This window comes from Cotesia glomerata, linkage group LG3, assembly GCF_020080835.1.
Source record: "Cotesia glomerata isolate CgM1 linkage group LG3, MPM_Cglom_v2.3, whole genome shotgun sequence".
NCBI classification, from domain to species: Eukaryota; Metazoa; Arthropoda; class Insecta; order Hymenoptera; family Braconidae; genus Cotesia; species Cotesia glomerata.
The window spans coordinates 23,271,302-23,295,894 of record NC_058160.1 but is presented as its reverse complement, the minus strand read 5'-3'; the positions used below and the strand labels follow the sequence as shown (position 1 = coordinate 23,295,894).

The 24,593-nt window shown below is 29.9% G+C and overlaps 1 protein-coding gene across 7 annotated transcripts in view; it reads left to right on the top strand.

Moving 5' to 3' along the window:
• Positions 1 to 24,593, top strand: part of LOC123261986 (alpha-mannosidase 2) — a 165,369-nt gene that overhangs the window by 90,316 nt on the left and 50,460 nt on the right. For all 7 annotated transcript variants that reach the window (XM_044723939.1, XM_044723937.1, XM_044723938.1 and 4 more), the window contains one exon: positions 24,445 to 24,537. In XM_044723939.1, coding sequence (XP_044579874.1) covers positions 24,445 to 24,537 — 93 coding nt within the window. The remainder of the gene's footprint in view (positions 1 to 24,444; positions 24,538 to 24,593) is intronic.

Here is a 24,593-nt window from a genome sequence, read left to right as displayed (position 1 = left end):
AAAAAATAATAAAATAAGAAGCAAGATTAATAACAACCGAGCTGGGAGGCAGGAGAAAAAAATTAGTCGGAAGTATATTAAAAGAGAATGATTAAAGGTATTATGCCCTCGGTGTTTCGTAAATCACCCGGTTTCCTGTAAATATTTTAATTTCTTTATTACACCGAGGTAATCCTCGACAACGCTAATTAATCAACTTTAAATATTCAGCATTCCGAATAAAACAGCACGACACGCAACTGAAAAACTTTTTCTCTCGATAAAAAATTACTAAAGACAAAAAATATTTTTGTGGAATTTTGTAATTAATTTCCCCCATGAAAAAAAATTTATGTTAATTGAAAACATATCAGAAATATACAAATAAAAATATTTAAAATATGTATTTATCATTTTTTTAACTTCCCGCTAAGAAAATCGAAGATTTCCAAAAATCGGGAAGTTATTGTTTTCACCCCGTTTTGCAAAAATCGAGTTTTCATCAGATCTCGACGTTTTAAGGTCATAGGAACCTTCCCTGACTACTCCCGCGATGTTGTCACTATGTCTGTGTGTGTGTGTGTGTGTGACTATGTGACTATGTGACTCGCTTATAACTTTTGAACGACTAAACCGATCGGAATCTACTAAACAGCGTTCTAGTGTTCCCTCAAACTTAGATTTCCTGTGAATTTGGACCGATAGATTTTGAGAAATTTTGAAAAATCTCAAAAAAAATAAGAAAAAAATTTTTTTTGAAAATGAAAAAAAAAAACAGAAATCTTTTGTAAGTTAAATTATTTACTAAAACATGCACAGAAATTTTTATTAAAAAGTAAATACATTTATCGGATATTTATCGATTAATTTTAAAACTAAAATCCCAAGCTCACATACCAGCTAAAAACTTTTAATAATAACGCTTTCAATTGATAACTATCGATTAATATTTTAATATTTGATAGCCAATAAATGGATGAAAATTCAATTTCAACATGTCTCATACACTCTGAAATTAGCGATCGACAATGTATGACCAGATTCAATTACTTTGGACTAACGTAACTTAGTTTTCCGCACACTATGCACTCTGTGTAATAATAATAGTTATGGCTCAATATATAACATAACCTCCTCTTTGGCCCTGGCTCCAGCTTCGGAATCTCTATATCCTCTTTCATCTTTATGCTCTGATATTCGATATCACATCGTATCACTTTAATTTAACAAACGGTAGTAGTTTGGAGTCGGTACAGCAGATAAACCCTTTTAAATTTTTTATCATTTTCCGATAGTTCGTAAACTTCGATTCGGTTTTTTATTCAAATTAATTTTAACAACTGGAAACAGATACGTAGCTCGAGGCGATTATGGAACTGATCTCTTTTGTTATTAGTTATAAGTTTTATTTTATGTTGAATTGATGAAATTAAATGGAATGGAATAAAATTGTGAGAATTCAGAAGTGATGATTGGTAAAATTTTTTTATAAAAATACTTATCGTTCTTTGGTGGATGCTCAATGCTCACCCACACGAGACTTACCCGAGACGGCGAATGAAGACGCTCCTCGAGTGTGATAATTTCCATTGGTAGTGTCGACTTTTAAAACCTCGAGATAAATGGCCGCCGACGGCATGCTCGTTCAACAACGCCACCCTTATGATAGTGTATTCACTTGGCACTTGGATGTTATGGATGAATTGTCGACTATCACGCGATTTTTTTTTTTTTTTTTCAAATTTTTTTTTAAGCTTAAATACACGGAAAGAACAATAAGTCACTGTACATCCTCGTATAGTATACTCCATGATATCTATAGTGAAAAAAAAATTTCAGACTGTAGTCAATATCCTTCAAAGTATACTAAATTATTTTTGGACTGTACTCCGTGAAGTCTCCGATTTAATCGATCAATTTTTCTGGTTATATCGCGTAAGATTTCACGAGATATAATCTGAAAAATTATTTCGTGTAAATTGAATTTTACTCGGTTGAAATTAGGATTATATTATGTACAGTGACTTATTGTTCTTTCCGTGTAGATGAACATATTTGAATTGGATGGAAACTTTTTTAACATTTTTATTGCAAGTATTTATTTATTAAAAAAGTTTTCTGTGACTTATTTAATCATCAATTTTTTTTTTTTATTCAAATCAGCGGGAATTGAAAATATTTCTTCGAGAAGTAAATTTTTTTTTAAATCTAAAAATATCGATAATTACACCGAAAAAAAATAGTTAAATTTGTGATTACTTTTTAGTATTTTAAATGGTACATCGGACTTCGGAGTGGTGAAACATCAAATATTACCAAACAAAATGTAAAAAAGTATAAAAGCCAACATAAATATTTTAATAATGAGAAAAAAATTATTTATAGTGTAGTTACTATAGTAAATAAAGGCTCTTACTCTTTAAAAATAATCGTTTCAAACAGTAAAAAAGTGCCAAGTCAATAATTATAGTTTCATTTTTATCATTGCATTTAAAATTGACTATTTTATCTTGTAAATGTTTAAATTGGCTGCATTAAAATGTAAAATTCATACTACAGAAATTTAGTAACCTTCCATGATATTTCCATTTTATATCGCATCCAAATACATAAAATAATATGAAAAAATCGCAGGTAGTTGGAAATAAGAATGAAAAATTAAACAGTCATGTTATTGTTATTATTGCGATGTTTCGACTCTTTATTGAGTCTTCATCAGGCTCATAACCATTACATGAAAGTAGTCAAGTAAATTAATGTATGTTAAAAAATAGTTTATAATAAAACACATTCTATTTTTCTTTTTCAACTAATTCAAAAAAATTCTTTAAATTATATAAAAAGAATTGATATTTTACACATGTCGTACGATAATTATATGATATTTTACACATGTATGATAATCTTTTCCGTGCAAAATGAAAAAGATTGAAGTTTAGATTATTAATAATTATACTTTAACTGTTTTGAGGTTCACATAGCTTTTATTGATGTTTAAAATGCAATTTTTTTTATCTAACTATTCAATTGTAACATTTAAATGACAAAAATAATAATTTAGCTATTAAAATCACGATTATATTGTTTGAAGTAGTATTTATTATCAATTGATCAGTACTTGTTATAAATTCATTATCATTTATTATAGTTTAATTTTTACTATATATAAAAAATTTCATGAATTATTCTGTTAAAACTCACCTTAGTAATTGAAAAAATAATTTCCACAGTCAATAAGCCGATAAATTTGTTAGAAATGAAAAATAAAAATGAAAATCTAAAATAGCGTAGTTGAAAATCCAATAAATATGTAAATCATGTTTGAAGATTGAATTTAAAAGTTAAAAATAACTAAAATAACAAACTAAACTTGATTGTACACAATGCATCTACTATTTAACGATACAGTGAGTGACTTCATTGAAGTAACTTTGTGTAAAATGTGTTAAAGTGATTATTCAAATGATTTAAGGTCGTGAGAGAAAAGATTGGCTTTTATCTCTTAATTTGTGTCTTTCTTAACACAGCCGTGTCTTTACCATGGAGCGGAGAATTTGCTTCACTCATTCACTGGAAAAAATGGAATAAACCTTTAAAAAAAAAAGAATCAAGGGAAATAAGATGAAAAAAAGTCAAAGTAAACCACTCTCCTGCGTTAAAAGGCGAACCGCGCAGTCCCCTACTCTCATTTCCACTTCCCGGTCTCATTCTTCTTGCGGTGAAAAAAGTGTACTTTCATTCTATTTTTTTTTTTTTCTTCACTATACTGTACTCTGGCACTGCGTTCACTTCCATTCTCGCATCTCTGTAAGTAATGCTTTGAACAAGTGAGAATGGATAAAAAGCTAAAAGTGTCACGTCAATGGAAATTTTAAGGAGAAATTCATGCCTTTTCTTAAATACAGTCTAATTTTTAAAAGCCTCAATGAAACCTTCCTTTCATCATTGAAACTTATCTAGATAAAGTGATAGAGCGTATCATCAATTATGAAGATGATAATTTACTAAAAATTCAATCAAAAGGAAAGCTACTTAATTCAAGGGGAACATATTTGATTCTAGATAAATATTTCAAAGAGAACCTTAATATGTATTGATTCAGGAATTTCTTTTGTCTTAGAAGTCATTTATATTAGCAAAGAAAAATTCAACATTTTCGATCGAAAGTATACAATTGAATTTGTCATTGAAAACACGCAATTTTAGAAAATTAAAAATTTTTTTTTTTTTTTCTATTTCATATTTTTAGTTCAACAAATTTCTTTATCTAAAATACCAAAAAGAAAAAACAACAAATATTCGACTTGAGTCTATTCTGAAACTTATTTTTGAATAATATTTAAGTTCTCGTCCATATTTGAAATATTTAAATGACTAAATCTTGGGGATTTGAACGATAAATGAAGATCCTATTATATAAAATTGATGATTGAACTGAAGTTAGTTTAGTATCGAAAATCTCGAAAGAATGGTTACTGATTTTTTATTGGTTAGGATTAAAGCGCGCGCGTATGCGCGCAATTTGAATTCCTAGTGTTAAATTATAGGAATTGCAACGTTTCGCTGATTCATTTCAGCTTCATCAGGCAAACTAAAAATCAAAAATTATTTTCAGTTAATACAAATATTTGACATATAAAACAGAATAAATTAAAATAACTCAAATAAATTAAATAAACTTAAATAACTTAACTTATTTTTGATGATGTAGGAAATACGAGAAATCCGAGAATTTTGAAACAAGTTAGTACTTTCTTGAATCAATGTTACCTCGTATGTTAATCATCAAAAAAATTTTGGATCAAACATAGATTATCTTTTTTAATCAGACGAAAGTGCTTTGTTGAATTCGTACTCTTTGAAGCTACATTGGTGAAATTATAACTTATTAAAATAGTAAATAGGAATACTACATCAAAAATAATAGTTTAAAAATACATTTACTAAAAATTTAGTAAGTTTACAGACTTTCCTTTTAAATTTTTTATTTCTTCTAATTTAAAAATGCAATAGTTCTATGTTCACTGACAAATTAGTAGAAAAATCATCTTATTTCCGTTGATTAACAAAATTTCACATGATACATTTTGGAAAAGTAATTATTAAAAAAAAAGTAAAATTTTTGAATGACAATTCTTTACAAAAGTAAAATTTCATAGAGATTATTTTTCTTGAATCAAACAATTTTTTTTTTTTCAGTCGTAGTTTCATAGACTACCAATACTTAAAATTTATTGTTTATTAAAATTTGTATGACCAGAGTGTTATATTTGAATAGTGCACTTTTGGATTTGAATTTACCGATTTTCCACAAATTTTATTTATTGTCTATTTATTCTGCTGACTTTTGAGCTGACATGAAAACATGTCAACTATACCAAAGAAAGAACGGGAGCGAAGAAAACAAGAAAAAAGATGGGAAAAATTCATCCATAAATATAAAACAAAGGACTTGACTTTGAGATAGATAAATTCGCTTAAATCTATTGAGATAGCTGGTGAAGAGAGATAATTAACAATGAAGATAGGAATCACAATCGATTGAATTGACCGGAAATTGAAAATGCATGAGTCCTCGGAATAAATATAATATAAGGTCAACTCTCTCGGTGACATCAGCATGAGTTAATCGATTCCTTGTACAGCACACGGGATTTCATTCTTTTTAATCCTTCTATTTTTATTCATCCCCGTTCTTTTGTCCAGCTCGTCATTCTATTTTATTCTGTTCTGTTCTATATATTTTTTTTTATTTCCTCGACTTTCAACTACTCTTCAATCTTCGACCTACTACACATACGCTCATTTAATCATTCATCGGCACTTTGGCGCCAGGTTGTTCTGCATCTTAAAGTTTTCCCTGAACTCATAAATACAAAAATTTTTATTCATTTTAAAGTTTGCTAAAATCTCTATTTTATCTTACTGTAAAATATCTTCGGTATTTAAAAAGTACCATTGAAGTTTTAAACAATATTTTTGTTTAATTTAAGTCAAGTAAAAGTAATATAATTTTCTTCTGGAATTTAATTTACGTCTAAAATACAAGAAACACGACAGAATTCTTAAGAAACTTTTTCGTAGAACATTTAATTTACAATTTTTTCACATCTTAAATACTTCACTCGGAAATTAAACATTTTTTGTTGTAACAAATTTATTTCATAACATTTTTTTTTAATGCGGAAAAAACTAAGCTATAATTAATGATGATGAATTTCAATTAATTGATAATAAATACTACTTCAAATAATATAATTTCGCTTATAATAGCTAATTTATTACATTTATCATTAAAAAGTTACAATTTAATAATTATATAGAAAAAAATAGCATTTCTGACAGTTATAAAAGCTGTGTAAACGTTGAAACTGTTAAAGTATAATTATTAATAATTTAAACTTCAATCTTTTTCATTTTGCACGGAAAAGATTATTGTACGATATGTATAAAATATCATGAAAGGTTACGAAATTTCTGCAGTATTACTTATACATTTTAATGTAGCCAATGTCAATATTTACACTGATAGAAGGATTTTTTTGTAGTTAAAAACATTTGTTAATATTTAACAAATCATTTATTAGAGACCACTTTTTAGTATTAAACAAATATTTCTTAGTATTTAAAATGATTTGTTTGTATTTAATAAATCTGATAAGGTAAAAGACCCAATAGCGGAACGAGACCCAGTACCGGAACGATTTCAGGATTATTATATCCGAACAAAAACAGTTTCACTGTAAAAAAATCGCGCCAAGTCCACGTTCATAAGACTATTAAGAAAAAAAATGTTTATTTCTTTACAAAAAGATATAAAATAAAAAATTAAAAAATCCAAGTAACCGATATGGTTGTATATGATTTTCGGAAATTAAAAAAAATTTTGTTGTAAATTTAAAAATTAAAAGAAACAATTTTGGAACGTATTTAGTGTGCGTGGTTACGAAATATTTCACTTTTTATGAAATTCCTAAAATCTATCTACTAGGACTTTTAAAAAAAATTGAAGTACACAATGACGCACACCAAGTACGTTCCAAAATTGTTTCTTTTAATTTTTAAATTTACAACAAAATTTTTTTTAATGTCCATAAATCATATACAACCATATCGGTTACTTGGATTTTTTTATTTTTTTTTTTTATTTTATATCTTTTTTTAAAGAAATAAAAATTTTTTTTCTTAATAGTCTTATGAACGTGGACTTGGCGCAATTTTTTACAGTGAAACTGTTTTTGTTCGGATTTCAGTATTTTTTGTAATTATAATAAAAATTGACAATTTTAATTTAATACATTTCCGGTGGCAAACTATCCCCTTTAAGCTATAGTTCATGTAAAAGTTATTCTTGCGCCGCCTGGCGTGTGTAATTGCAAGCTGTCAAATATCTTTTTTTCACTGTAGTTTCCCATCTATTATAAGATTAGCATGCATCCTTATATTATTTAGTCTCTGGCCGTCCGCTTTTACATAAGAAAAAATTTAAAATCTAAAAATCTGGGTCGCTATAGTTTGTGCTGATTATTTTTAATAATTTTAAATAGAAATTATAAAGATAATTGATAATAATCAAGTAATACGCGTAATAAAAAGCATGAACTACTATTATAAAATATCATATAAAAAAAAAATCAAAATAAATTTGAAAAAAAATTTGTAACCTCAAAAAACCGTTCTGCTTACGGTATATACACACTCGGTAGTCTGGCTTGAGAACGGAACTTGGCGCCAGACTCTATCGAGTCTGTTGATTATATCTTGTTGAGTATGATGTGGAATTTTAAGAATTTTTATTTTTTCGAAATCTCAATGTTTTGGGTATGAAATAAAATATAAGTAAAATTTACAAGTCTATCAAAAATATTAAAAAAAAAATAAAAGTTATCGGACCAAGCTGAGTCCTATGACTTACCTCGATTCCTTAAGGAATTTGCTAAGAAAATAGTCAGTAGTTTTAAGCTTGTAAAAAATTTAAAAAGCAACTTTTTCAGTAATTTTTTTTTTTATGTGTTCGTAGAGCTATTAAGAATTCACAGTCTTAAGTGTTTATAAAAACAAAATTAATTAAAAGTATTAATTGTTGCTGTTCGTCTATTGGTACACTTAAAATTAGCTCGACCCCGTACCGGAACAGACTGCCATGTTTACTCTGCCGCCTGACACATGCAGTGTATTGTACTAAAGAGCAAGATATAGTGCAATAAAAAAATTATTTGTGGTTTAATAATTAAAACAGTGCGTACGTTTGTTATAACAATATCATCAAATATGCATAAACTTCAGTTTTAAAAATAAAACTAAATTTTTGTAGTTAATATTTTTCTCTAAAACTAATTTATAAAGTTTAACCTCCAAATCTTGTGTTTATTTATATTACCAAATTGAAATGATATATTTTTTCATGAAATATTATTTAATTCAAGAGTATTTCACACTATGAAAAAATATTCGTCGTTAAATTTATATATCAATTAATAAATTGTGTACAGGTTTTATTAAGATGCCAAATGTCAAAGGGAATAATAAATGTTCAGTATAAAAATTATATTTTTTATAAATAAAATTATCTCTTTTATAATTAAATACTATTTTTAATAAATTTAATTCCTCAATTAATCATTAACTTCATTATAATTTAGATGAAGCATAATTTTAGCATTTGGAGAAATTTTTATGATTCACTGTTCCGGTATTGGGACAACTATGTTCCGCTATTAAGGCTAGTCATTTTTAGCGTTCCGGTACTGGGTCTTTTGGACTTTTTCGAAAAACATTTTTTTTAGTTATTAAACTTTGATTAAACTTATATTTGAATTTGTTTTCACACAACTAAATGTTTGTTTCAACCGATCTATTAAATTATTTCTTTTTCAAAGTTGCCTGCATAATTTTAAAATAATAAATACTGATACACGGTCTTCGTCGTTCCGCTATTGGGCCCGTTACCTTATTCATTTATTAAATATTAATAAATCTTTTTAAATACTAAGAAATATTTGTTTAATACTAATAAGTGGTCTCTAATAAATGATTTGTTAAATATTAACAAATATTTTTAACTACAAACAAATCCTTCTATCAGTGTACAAAATAGTAAATTTTAAACGCAACGATAAAAACGAAACTATAATTATTGACTTCGCGTTTTTTACTGTTTGAAACGATTATTTTTAAAGAGTGAGACTCGTTATTTTCTATAGTAATTACATTATAAATAATTTTTTTCATTATTAAAATATAAATGTTGGCTTTTATACTTTATTTGGTAATATTCAATGTTATGCAATGTATTATTTAAAACACTAAAAAGTAACCAGAATCTAAATAAATTTTACTATTTACTTTTTTGTATGCACAATTAAAAAATTGTAAAAAAAAATAATTTTGTGATTACTCTTATGTCCCGAAGCTTGAATTAAAAATAAAAAAAAATAAACCACGCGACGGAAATTACAAGAAAAAAAATATTTTCTTGGCACAAAATTTTTTCCAATCATGAGGAAAAAAATGTGAAAATTACAGTACCCGATAATGTAAGAGCCCCTTGGAATAATTTTCAGAAATCTCGTTTAAGTGATGTCGCATCGACAACGATAACATCGATAATCCCGGGGCTTAAACCTCATACGCATTTACCTATTATCCCTACACAGAGGACGAGATACCACAACCTCTTCACATAAAATATACATCAGTTAAACGTTCGGTAAGTCTGAGGACATTAAATTACCATTGAGAAAACAAAGGAGATCCTCGCGACGCGCTTATGTCACGGCTCGACGTATACTTCATCCCCTGAAGCTAGTTTTAAAGCCCCGGGCCCTTCAGGAGTTTGAAATAATACAAAAGGGTTAGGTTAAATCATAGAGGGTTTCTTCTATCTATGTCACGTAACCAGTAAGACCCAACTACATCTACACAATTATATACACAATAGCTTGCTTATACTACACTGAGAAAGTACTTGGTATAGCAGTTGAGAAATAAAGGACGTGTACAACCCTTACACCCTTTCACCCTTGCACGCGCCTTTACGGAGACATAGATAGACACATATATGTATTCACACCGACATCCAGTATGGTTAATGTTATGTAAATTCATCTCACTTAACCTTATTTAATTCAATTTAAACTTTCCGTCTCGCACTTGCTTGAATATTAAGTACAATGTTGTTAAAAAAATTTACGGAATAGAATAATTGTCTGCTTTTATCTTATTTCATTTTTGTATAATTTTTTTTTTTTTTTTTAATGACTCAAATGGTAAAAGCTTCTTTTAATCAATTCATAACAATCTGCACTGAAAAAAAAATTTTTGAAATGTGAAATAGTTATATAAGTTTAAGTAAATTTTACTTGATTCAAAAAATTGACTTCTATTTTACGCAGGAGATTATTGCACGCCTCATAACGCGAAGCGTGTGAGGTTATGCTTTATACTCGACTCGTCAAGGTCAAGCAATTTTATGATCTTTAAATGCCTCTATCACAACCATATTACACTTATACAATAATATAAGTAGATGTACACCGAGAAAACACTTAAATTAAACCATCTTTTACTTTCTAAAATCATTTCATGTTGCTATTTTGAAAAAAAAACCTTTTGAAAAAAATTTTATGTAGCCTGATGTCACCCCATTTTGGATGAACCTACGATTACTCCCGAACAAATTGATATTTCAAGACCAGACCTTTTTTATTATTTTAAAAATTCGATAAACTGGTGCCGTATTTCATATCAGTAACCTAGTTTACGTATTTTTTTTTTTTTTTTTTTTGAATTTTTATTAAAATTCACTACGATACAACTGTACAAAGACAAACGAATTTTTCTTATTTGTCACGTGAAAACTATGGTGCCACTTGATCAAGCTAGATTTTTTTAGATTGCGTGCGCATATGACAAGAAAAAAGGGTGCTGATATTTAAAAAAAAAAAATAAAAAATACTCTGTAAGAAATTACTTAATTATAATTTTATTTTTTTTTTTAATCAATTACGCAATTTATTTTTTTTTTTTTTAATGAGTGAGCATTATGAGGCGTGCACTTTTGGATTTTCCAAACTTTTTTATAAAACTATCGATAAAAAATGAAATGAACTTTGTAAAAAAATTAAAGACTACGATTTTCTAAGAGTATTTTTAATTTAAAAGAGAAAATAATTCTATTTAATCCTGTCAACAATGTTATAAGTTTTTCACCAGCATCAGTATTTCATCTTATCCGGGATTATTGGCTATAAAAGTGTCAATAAGGAAAAAGTTAAGAAAAAAAACAAAGAGTACATCATGATTGGACTGCTCGTCAGAAAATAGCGAAGTTTCTTTCAAAAAGGTTAACGATTGGATCGTTCATTCCCCGGCTGCTGTAACATGAGAAGAAATGAAAGTAATCTAATTATCGAAAAGCTATTGCCTCTGATACGTGAGCCGGAAAAAAAAACTAAACTTTTCTGATGTTTTACAAATAATCCAACGCTTTTTTACAGGAATATATCATGTTCATAATGATATTCACAAAAAAAAAAAAAAATTAGGAAAACGGTTGACCCTGAAGGCCATCCCTGCAACTTCCCGCCAATTCTATACCTAAACGCTTGAAATTGCACTTATGACGTTTTAGAGCTCTTCGAGCTCATAAATACAATTTGTGTATTATTTTGAGCTCTCCAAGCTCAAAAAAATAGCTTTTTTATGCTTTTGAGCTCTTCGGCTCAAAAGTTTGATAACACACTATTTTTTGAATTTTCAAATCGCAATAACTTTTGAATGAATGAACCGATTTTCACGCGGTTGGTGGCATTCGACGCGGTTTTTTAAGTTTCATAAAAAATCTTTAAGTTTATATTGATAGAGTGAAAAACTTCGGAGTAATTCCGAAAAAACACTTTTTTCGGTTTTCTTTCGTCAACGATAACTCACGAACGAATAAACTGATTTTGACCGGACCAGCGGCGATCGACGTGGTTTTTTGATGTTAAGAGCTGATTAGTTTTTGGAATTAATCAGTAAAGTTGTTTAAAAGTTATTCCAAAAAAACCACTTTTGAAAAAAAATTTTTTTGTAGTTTTTTTACGATTTCTCAAAATCTACCGGTCCGAATCCTTCTAAAGTATATACAAAATCTAAGTTTGGTCAAGCCCTTTCGAATGGCACCAACCGCGAGCAAATCGGTCAAGCCGTTCAAAAGTTATGAGGTTTACATCCAAACACACACACACACACACAGACAGACAGACACCATCGCGGGAATAGTCAGGGAAACTTCCTAGGACCTCGAAACGTCGAGATTCGATGAAAACTCGATTTTCGTAAAACGGGGTGAAAACAATAACTTCCCGATTTTTGAAAATCTTCGATTTTCCTAGCGGGAAGTTAAAAATTTAAGCATGGTATTAAATTTAAACAACAGGTAAATCCATTAACGAGTTTTTAACGATATCGATTAACAAAGTGTTGCTACAATTACAATTACCTCAATGACCTGTTTGCAAAACAAAGTTGATTTAGTTATCGAAGACTTTTACTACCATTAGAGTACTTAAGCTCCAAAGCTCGTTCTCTTTTAAAAAATTTAGTCTACTTTGTCGGTCTTTATAATGATTCAAGTTTGTGCTTTCTTTCTACTGGCAAAGAGGCCAAAAAAGTAAGGTATAAGTAACCAAGAAAGTGAGGAATATAAAATAGAAAAAAGAAGGGTGGCTTATACACCAGCCACCAGCGGTTAACGGTGAAGAATTATACTTCATTGGCAGAGACAGAAGCTTTGCTTTTGGTGACATTAACAATCCAGACGTTTTAAAAATATAAGAAGAAAACCAAGAAATTTGCCAAATTTAGAGATTTACTCGTGTGGATCCGTAAATGTCAGATTAATATCTTGAAGGATGAAGTTTTTACACTCGATAAAGTACAAGCTTGAGAATTTTATTTTGATAAATTCATGATGTTGTAATGACACTTTCAAAATGTTCATTTGATTTAGTTCAAGAAATTTTACCTCAATTGAACATCAGTTTTGCTTACGGGAAGAAATTTTCTTTTAAATTCATGCAAAAAATCACCGGATTGCAATACAATCTTGGGACGCTAGGGTGCTGCTTTGCCGTTTATTAGTGACAGCAATATTTTTTCAAGCTAATATGGCTAAAATTTATTCAGCTTTCCAGTAAAATAGAAAAAAAATGTTCTAATTTTGTTCATCATACACATGGAATAGAATTATTATTGGACTGGTATTATCAGTGACATACTATTATTATAAATTTTATGGGTTTCATATTTTCGAAAAATTAGATTTTAATTTAATAAGATTGGGTGTTTAATTATTTTTTTGATTTAATTTAATTTTTAAGGTTATTTCACTTTAAAATATAATTAGAATAATAGCTGATGAGAACAAAAAATTAATAGTGTTATTAAAATACATTTTTATCCATAATATTTTACTTATTGCGTAAATTTTATTAGAATAATTGTAGAAATTTTGGTAGAATTAACTGTAATTTCGCAATAATTGATCATGAAAATATGTAATTTTTTTATAGAGCTAAAAAGTCGAGACCGATTGCAGCGCCTCAAAGTCGGTGAATAATATCATTGCTTAGATTAATTTTTAGTGAATAATCCGGTAAATTTTTAGCAATTTCAATAAAAGAATTTGATATTATTGTAATTTTTAACAAAAAATAGTAAAAAAATAATTATTCATCTTATTAATTTTTCATGTTTATTATTTTTTTCCGGTACACTAAATTAATGCACTGATAGAAGAATCTGTTGAGAGTTAAAAATATTTGTTAATATTTAACAAACCATTCATTAGAGACCACTTTTTAGTCCTTAACAAATATTTCTTAGTATTTAAAAAGATTTATCAATATTTAATAAATGAATATCATATTTATTAAATACAAACAAATCATTTTAAATACTAAGAAATATTTGTTTAACACTAAAAAATGGTCTCTAATAAATGATTTGTTAACTATTAACAAATATTTTTTAATACAAATAAATCCTGCTATCAGTGTGGTACTTTTCTATATTTTTTTTACATTGTACTTGTATATAATTATCAAAAAAATTGTAATGTAATCTCTACAATTAGCATCATTTTCACGATAATTTTTAAAGAAAATTTCTTTGTTTGAATATTCGTAAATTTTCGACCATGCGATTTCTATTATCTTCCTTTTCACGTACTCACTGATCCTTTATTGAGTTACTTTGGTCCGAAGGTCTTTGAAGGAACAAAAGGTCTCTGACCTTCTCAGTACAGTGCAGTGCAAATGATATCAGGAGAGAAAACAGAAATGAGGAAAACGAATGAGCTTATTGCACAAATCTCCCAGCAGACTTACCGGCTTAACACAAGCAGATAAAGAAGAGAATAAATAGCTTAAGTAAACAAAACATTTGAGAAAGAGACCCGTAGGGAGGTGAAAAAGGAGGAGAATGAGGAGGGAGTACCAGAGAGTGAATAAATAAATAAGCTGCTCTATTTGTCGTCACTATTCAAATGGAGTTTTCAGTGTATTTTCTAGAGTTTGGATCTGGATATTTTGGTATTCGATTTGTGACCTTTTTGCAGAATAGAAGCACTTGGTAAACTTTTTAAAAAGTTTTAATGCTAAGAATCTCTTGTACCAATTCTCAAATATGTTATGTATGCAGATCCTTTTTTCGCACACAAGGTATCGAATTTCCACTTAGCGATCTCTTCGGTGTTGTCGCAAACTTCTGCATATATGAATTCTTCGAAAGCTTCTCTGAAAAGAATTCGGTCGGGGCAATGCAGGAAAGGACGGAGTTACTGACTATATAACTTGGCACACAAGATAAGAGGAGGCTGAGGCCAACTCTGAGAAGACCAGCATGGTATCAGTGCCAGTTTTTCGAACAAGGTCGATGCAATTGGAAAAACTCTTAAGATGAATTATGAATTTTGTATCGATCAATAATACCAAATGGATTGTGATAATTTTGTTTAATCTTTTATTTGCACATATATTTATTCATATCATGGAGCGATGATAAATATACATGTATATATAAATATATATGATGGTATGATTTATCGAGGCTATTTTGATTATCGAGTAATTATGATAATTAGCAGAATGATGACTGGGAAAACAAGCAACCCCATAACTACCTACAAAATACCCTCAGAGTTCTGTAGGGTGACCGTTTATTCGCTCCCTCGAAAATACGATAACTAAACTTTAACTTCCCATGGGGTAGATTATAAATGCCGTTTTGGTATTACTCGCTTTTCATTAAGATTGTGATTGCTGTTATTTATCCACCTTGTACACAGATCAATCAATTTTCTTTATTATCGTTTTATCATTCAAATTTATTCTCTAATATTTTATTTTTAATTAATTTGATCAGTTTTCAAATTCAAGTTGTGTAAAGAATTGATTTTTAATTATTTTTTGCATTTACTTGAAGGATAATGTCTCATTAATATTTTCTGAAAAATCCAAGACAGTTTAATTAATCATTTTTGAGATATCCTAAAAAATTTGACCTTCCAATTTTAAAAAAATTTATTTCGGGGATGAATTATTTTTTTTTTTTTTTTTTTTTTTATTAATTTGAGTAATTTTGAAACGAAAGTTATTTTTATAAAAGATAAGTAAAATTTATAGTTTTTGTTTATCAAATTTCTCAAAATGTATACAACTTTTAATTAAAAACTTCTCGACAAATTTAAATAAAATTTTGCAGCTCATTGAAAGTGTGACAAAACTAGACTTTTATCGAACTATTTATTTTTTTTTAATTACATTTTTAAAATTACGCCCGTTTTCGTGCATTCCCACCATGAACCTTAAGCTCATATCGCAACATCGTTGTCAGAAAATCGCCACTTTCCGGTTATATGACATAAATTACTATTTTATTCTGGTTGAAACAAATTGAAGAATAATATGGGTGTTATTAATTTCATGGAATGAATTTAATTAATGTCAAAAAAAAAAAAAAAATAAACAAAAATACGCATTTTTCATGCCTCTAACCCCTAAGAATTTCATTTCGTTGTAAAAAAAAAGAGGTATCTGGTACAAGAAAATTTAATGATATAATCCTCAAAATAATAAAAAATTTTTTATTGGCTCATTGACACGAGGTTAAAGAGCAAAAAAGCCCGGAACATAAATAATAAAAGTGCAAGCAGTAAAAAAGAAAAGAGTGAGTATCTCTGGGCTTACTTTAAGCAGCAGTAAAATATTTTAAAAACAACCAACCCGGATCATTTCATATACAACCTCAATGGCTGCTTTTACATAGCACCCTCAGTACCTTTAATGTCAGGTTTTACCCATTAAGTGCCTCATCTCGCGGTAACAGTCTAAAGAAAGCCTCAGTAAAGTGAAACAGAAAATAAAACCTCGCGATAAAATAATAAGATGTCTGAAAAAAGTTTTCCGGTACTTACTGTCGAAGCTCATATTAGCAATGCGACCAAACTGAGCAAAGAGCGAAGAAAAATAGTAAAAAACAGTGCGTGTCTCTAATGACTTTTAGATTGTTCACGTCTCATTTTTAATTTATGAGATGCAAAAACAAATTTATATTTTTTATGTCTCACATATATTATTCGCTGTGTAGAATATTAAGTACAAATTAAATAGCCGGGTAAATTTATTCAGTAACCACGTAATAACCCTACTTTTACTTACTTTTATCTTGTTTTATATGGGTGTGTTTATGTCTAAATTAAATGAAACGGGTGATCGATATCTTTAGATTTGATCAAAGTAAAGGATAAAGAAGCAAAAACCCACTTGAAATAGATCCGGAAAACTCTTTTCAATAAGTACCTGAAAGTAGGCCACACAATGAATAAAATCTTTAGTTCAGTCAGATGTGAATACATATATAAAAGAAAATAAAATCTCAAGACTCTGTTCTAAAAATATCCAAAGTCTTTTCTGAAAAACTTCAACGAATGGCAGTTGGAAAAAGTATTTTCAAAATGAAAGCATTCGTATGAAAACATTATCGTTACACATCACGAATATTGTTTTTCGCTCGATATTCAGAAAGTATTTACAGAATAACTAAAATGAATGTTTTCAATATAATAAACTGTGGGGATTAAACGAATGAATTTATTACTAATTAATACAAAAGGATTATAATAGCCATGATTTTAATCTTTGTGTGGTGTGTTCTTGTTTATGGACTGAAATGGGGCGGAGCTGTTTATGGTTCTGCATAATATAAATTTATGACAATAGACCAACAAAGGTATTTTCCGGAACTTTAGAGGTAATGGAAGTACAATCGATGAATTAATAACAGCGAATTCAACTAAAAGTCAATTTGAATGATGTTGAGGTGATTAAAATTTATGGAGGAATTATATGCACTTAGATTTTTTTTAAAATCAATTTTTTAATATCATTTTTTCAGTCGGATTGAAAGTGTGTTTTTGAAGCCTGTAAGTAAGATTTATTGCAAATGGCTGAATCGATTAGTTTCAAATATTAACACAATTTTTGTGTGAAATGCTCAAATGTTTGAACAATTAACCCTTCAGTACCCAGGTTCTTTTTAGTGTTTCACTTGCACTGCAGTGACATCCTATTAGTTGAATAGTGTTGCGTGAATAAAATTCTTATAACCTGGGTACTGAAGGGTTAAAAGCTGACAATTTCATCACAAATCGATTTTTTTGCAAAGTTACCTTTTTGTTAAAAATAGATTTTTTCATTATTTCTTCGATTAATTACTAGATAATATCCCATATTGATGAAATTTTCTTCATTTTTTGAAATTCGATGATTCGTGCTAACCCTAAAACACTCTTTCTTCGAGGACTTTCTGGAGATTTGTTAAATGCGCTAAAAAAATCATCATTAAAAAAAACATAATTTATTCATAAATTTCAGAATCATTATTAGATGTATATTCATTTTCATATCAATCAATTAAAAAGTTTCTTCAGACAAAATGATTAGAAAATCGTTTTTTTTTAGCCTTCAAAATACGCATACTCTGCTCTTCTCTATGTTTATAAATGATCTATCTACCTGTTTCAGACATTGTAACTATTTATTGTATGCAGATGATCTAAATGTCTATAGAATTAGTAATGTGAATGCGGAAGAACTGAAGCTCTTCCACTTTGGGTGGTGAGGCGATTGAATTTGTCGGATCATTTAAATATTTAGGTGTCGTTTTTGATAGTTTACTTTCATGGCATTGTCAGATAGCTAGTGTCAAGAAGCGCTCTGCAATTGCGTTGTATCACTTAAGAATGAATGACTCAAATCTTAGTGCTCAATTAAAACGAAAGCTGGTAACAGCACTTGTATTGCCTGTTTTTGACTATTGTGCGTGTGTATTAACAAATCTAACATTTGAGCTTGAGAGATCATTGCTTGTCTCACTAAATAATTGCGTTTGGTTTATTTTTAGAATAAAACGATATGAGCATATTACTGAGCATCGGCGGCGACTTAATTGGCTAGTGCCTCGTGATCGTCGATTACTGTTAATTTCATGCGAGTTCTATAAGGCCCTGTATCTTATGCGGCCTGGTCTGTTTGGAGATAAGTTGGAACTGAGAACAAACATTGCTATGCGGCGAGATTTAAGCAAGACTGATACGTTAAAAGTGCCTTTTGCGAGGACAACGGCGTATCAGCGTTCGTTTATTGTAACTGGTTGTAATTTTTGGAACTCGTTTCCGATCGAGGTCACATCAGCTGCCACATTAGAGGAATTTCGCAATGTTTGTTTTCGGTTCTTACAGCACTTAGAGCAAGACAATGAGCATGATTAAGAGTGAATATTGAAAAATGCGGTTTGATGGTGAAGTTGGAAATGTCCTGTAGTTATTATTATTACTACTATTATTATTTTCATGAACTATTATTCTTTAAATTGTTATTATTATTATTAGTTTACTATATTAAATACTGTTGTCAATGCGATTCATTATAATTATCTTTGTACTATAACTACCTTTATAATTTGTATAGATTTGTATAAGAAATATGGTCACAGGAAGCTAAGCTCCATGACCGAGAAATGAATAAATAAATAAATAAAAATAATTCTTTACGATACTTTTTTCAAATATTTGTTCAATCAGAACTCAGTTTTAAATGATTTGTTGCTTGTAATCAGACCTAAACTCAATAAAACTGAATGGTTCAATACTTGATACTGTTCATTGTTCGTAAGTCTTTAAAATCGTGCCATCAAAAATGGCTAACAGTAGTCTTCAAATGATCCTCCTTCAACAAGGAAATAAAGTCTACAAATTATTCTCATTCTACTTAATGTTTAACCTGCAAAAACAGCTAATTCTTTTAACAATGCCATTGCAAACTTTAACTACCGTCAGAAACAGGAAAATTTCCGTTTCAAATACAAAAAACGAAGTTAAACTTGTGAATATACTTCTGCAAACTTAGTTACAACTTTATTATAATTTTCCGCGCGTTTGTCTAAAAAATACAAATCTTCCTACTCTTAAATGGTGTTTAACCTGACAAACCCAGTTAACGAGTATCTTTATCATTAAACATTTAGCGAGCAATAATAATGTGTATAGTAATAAAGCTTGAAGCATCTCGTGGTCTTTAGCACTCTATGCAGCCATTATTAAAGAGCAGTTTGATCCAGTGATGGTACCTCTAGCAAACGGGTGTGTAGCGGAATGAATTTCCATACATTTCCCTTGTACACCGTCCTTGTCGACATTGCACCAGTGATAAATCATAGTTACCCTATCTCCATCTCGGCTCACGGTCGTTTTATCGTTTTTGCGAGCACGAGAGTGCCTTCTCGTACATGTCAGATGTGCTCTGAGTTACCATACTGTAGTTAACACCCCATACCACAAACCAGACCGCATATATATGATAGCAAACCACAAATATCCTTATTCTTGGAGCGTGCATATATATAAGCTCTGATATGCATTAGAGAGCAAGATCGGCGACTTATACTCATACTTATAACATTATACATCAGAGCAAGCTCTAAGTTGAGTTGAATCTGAATTGAGATCGGAATAGAGATCGGTATAATATGAGGCAAAGGGGGTTACATATATAATATATTGCTATAATGCTCCAGTGTAGCTTAACGTCAGTAAGCTAAGATAACTGGCTGAAAGCTAATGGCGATCGAATTACATCTGCTGACACGCCTTGAGTCTCGAAGCTGTTTAACACATGAATGCGTCTTTGATGACGAGTAACGAGCTCTACATCTCTGCTCAGATATATTTAATTGGCAGAACGGGTTCACTTTAGAACTGTAGAACGTCTAGCCGGGTTCCATACAAATGGTGATAAAGCGCCATTTAATTAATACTCTCTGATTATATTTAGTTACTTATTTAATTAAAGTTAGAACTTTATTTTAAGAATAATTGACAGATAATTCCCAAGAGAAAATTTAAATGCTAAGTAAATACTATAAAATTTACATTAAGGATATTCATTAAGATAACGTAAAAAGGAAGTTTCGTGAATCCAAATATGCATGCCTTTAGAATTCATTTTATTACCAAGATAATCAGCTGCATAAATTATAACTTTATTTTACTTTTTTTGTTATCATCATTTGTTCCGTAGTTGCTTAAAAAAAAAAAAAAAAAATTCGGCCAGTCTTTGTTTTGTCCTTTTTTCAACAAATCGATTTCCGTTTTTTCTTTTTTTATTTTAACAAAAAAAAAAACATTTTTTTCATTTGATGCACGCCTGAACAAAGCCGAGATAAATTTTTTTTTACTGCTTATTGCTTTCATCTAAAAGTAAAATACTATACAACAGCGTATTCTAGTTGTATGTCTCATAGAAAATTTTTGCCACGTACACGACAATAACCGTGTAACGTGAATACAACTTGTGGCATTTTCCGTCTATTTCACAACTATTTTTTTTTCCTTCATCCTAATAGTAACTCTGCGTTGCATTAAATTTTTCATACGCTGTTTATGACTTCCCGGGGGGATTGTTTAATTAAGCTTAATTTTTTTCAACAATGTACATTTTTTACACGACACGGCGAAATTTTTTCCGAGTCCACAAATTTTTTTTCACTCCTGCATGTATAGTTAAAGAAAAAAAAGTCGGGTAAATCGTGATTGTCACGGCGATTATTAAGGGCTTAAAAAAGTCGATCGGTTGACAAACGGAAGCCTCAATAATCCGTACAGATGTGCTCCCAGGGGGTTGAGAGGGCGTGGATTACGCGGATGACCTCAGGCAAGCGTGATTTTTATGCTCAAAAAGCCGTTCTTCTATCGACGGCTTAAGGTCGGTTATATATCCATATCCCTCTGCTCTACTCTGGCTCTTTCTCTTACTATAGTGACGTCGACTCAACAGGAGAGCCAAAAGTTTCCCGAGAGGCTCGTTAAACCGTATTGGATCGTTGAGAAGAGAGATAGCCTGATACCGTAAGCTACTTGCCCAAGATCTCAATTCAACCCATTTGGGTACTCGTGAGAGTAGTTTGAGTCTTGATCTTCTCCATGGTATTCGAAACGCCCAATGCAAGTATCTATTATTATGGATGTATTGGTTCGAAGCAGAACCAAGTAGAAGTCAAAAGCCAGAGCAAGACGGCAACTGGAAGAAGAACATTTCAACGGCAGCAGTATACTTACGAGGTACACTTCTGGTCGGTAGGAATTTCCGGATGATGCTCTATTGTCCGGTCTTCCGTGTCTCGTCCATTATCAAATTTCTCGGACGAATCTCGGTCGCGCCGCTTAAATCGTCTGGAAAGCTTTTAAAACTCGCTTCTGAATGGATTATTCGCATTCTCTCTAAATCTGGATAGAGCTGCTCCATGTTTTTACTTCGCTTTACTTCTCCAACGCAGCATAACTTCGAACTTATTTTTTGGAAAGCAAATACCGTTCAAGATTGATCTATCCTACGGATCGTGCTCTCCAGAGCAAACTCCCGTTGAAAATAATCCTTTGGCTTCTCGAGATGAAGCACTTTAATTGGGGAAAAAGGTTGTTTTTGTATTCGCTGAGTTTTATGATCCTGAAAGTAGTGAGCAGCGATTTTTGAGAGAATTTATTTGAATTGAAGAACACGAAAGATAAACACATGGAGAAAGATAGCAAAGTTTTTGTAATTTTGGCCATAATTGATCGAAAAATAAACGTCGTTAAGTTTTTCTCAAACAACTACATATTTTTATCTGAATGGCTGTCCCATTTCAAAGACATAAACTACAAAACTTTTGAACCTTATTTTGCACACCTCATAGCGCGAAACACGTGAGGTTATACTCTACATCCGACTCGCCAAGATTAAGCAATTTTGTGATCTTCAAATGCCTCTATCACAACCATATTGCACTTATACTATAATATAAGTAGATGTACACCGAGTTAACACTTAAATTAAACCATCTTATACTTTCTAAAACCATTTCACGTTGCTATTTTGAAAAAAAAAACTTGTCGAAAAAAATGTTACGTAGACGTCTTGATGTGACCTCATTTTGTTTGTACCAACGATTACTCCCGAACAAACTGATATTTCGAGACAGGGCTTTTTTATTAGTTTAAGAATTCGATGAACTGGTGCCGTATTTCATATCAGCATCCTAAGTTTACGTATTTTTAACTTCCCGCTAAGAAAATCGAAGATTTTCAAAAATCGAAGATTTTCAAAAATTGGGAAGTTATTGTTTTCACCCCGTTTTACGATAATCGAGGTTTCATTAAATCTCGACGTTTCGAGGTCCTAGGAAGCTTCCCTGACTATTTCCACGATGGTGTATGTATCTATATATGTATGTATGTGTGTGTGTGTATGTAAACCTCTCATAACTTTTGAACGGCTTGACTGATTTAATCGCGGTCGGTGCAATTCGAAAGGATTTGACTGAACTTAGATTTTGAATATACTTTGGAACGATTCGGGCTGGTAGATTTTGAGAAATCGCAAAAAAACTACAAAAAAAATTTTTTTCAAAAGTAGTTTTTTATGGAATAACTTTTAAACAGCTTTACTGATCAATTCCAAAAACTAATAAGCTTTTAACATCAAAAAACCACGTCGATCGCCGCTGGTCCGGTCAAAATCAGTTTATTCGTTCGTGAGTTATCGTTGACAAATGAAAACCGAAAAAAGTGTTTTTTCGGAATTACTCCGAAGTTTTTCACTTTATCAATATAAACTTAAAGATTTTTTATGAAGCTTAAGGTAGTTGTTGCGTGATAGGCATTTGAACAGAAAATTATGAAATTTTTTTTATTGAAAGATAAATATATTAATAATTCATTACCAAAATTTCAGATCAATTGACCGCACCTTTTTTGAGTAATTAATTTTCGAAATTGCATCTTTTACACGTAGAGGTATAGAGAGATGGTAAAGTTAGTATGAAATCTTTGGCCCACTCGAGTGGTACGGAAGATTTCATACTAACTTTACCATCTCTCTATACCTCTACGTGTAAAAGATGCAATTTCGAAAATTAATTACTCAAAAACGGTGCGGTCAATTGATCTGAAATTTTGGTAATGAATTATTAATATATTTATTTTTCAATAAAAAAAAATTTCATAATTTTCTGTTGAAATGCCTTTCACGCAACAACTACCTTAAAAAACTGCGTCGAATGCCATCAACCGCGTGAAAATCGGTTCATTCATTCAAAAGTTATTGCGATTTGGAAATTCAAAAAATAGTGTTTTATCAAACTTTTGAGCTCGGAGAGCTCAAAATAACACACAAATTGTATTTATGAGCTCGAAGAGCTCAAAAACGTCAGAAGTACAATTTCAAGCGTTTAGGTTAGGTATAGAATTGGCGGGAAGTTGCAAGGATGGCCTTCAGGGTCAACCGTTTTCCTAATTTTTTTTTTTTTTTAATCAATTGCACAGTTTATTTTTTTCTTAAAAAGTAAATTTTTTTCTTAAAAAGTAAATAAGCGTTATGAGACGTGCACTTTTGGATTTTCCAAACTTTTTTTTAGTATTGTTGCTTTTTTTTTAGTACTTTAAGTAAACAATCTAATGTTTTTTTTTTCTTCCAAACGTCCTTGTTAATATATTTTCTATTCTTAAATCAATTTTTTTACCAATTTAGAGAATAAATATTTTTCTCATAAGACAAAATTGAAAAAAATCTGAAAAATTAGTTACTATGTTTTGAAATAAGCGAGTCAGATAGTCAATCAAAAATCAAGTTATTGAAAATTCCAAAAATTGATTCATATTTCTTTTCCGAATAGATTTTTAATAACTATATTCAGTAAAACCTAAAAATCTTATTATACTTATTAAATAACACAAGATAAAATAACAAATAAAAATTCACTCTAATACCGAAACTTAAAAAAGTTCACGGCAATAAATTGAGTAATTAATTCTATGAAATATTAATTCAAAGATAAATGTACAATAAATGTTTACAATTAAAAGCATTATTATTTTGTCTGTTTTAGCCATCGTGGATGAGAAGTCGAGAATACTGGGACGACAGTTTTGAAGCACGATATGCGGAACTCCGTAAAGACCCGACAAGGCCACCGCTCAAGGTAATTATTAGTAATACAAACTTATTTAAAACTAAAAGTTAAATAAAAAAGATAAA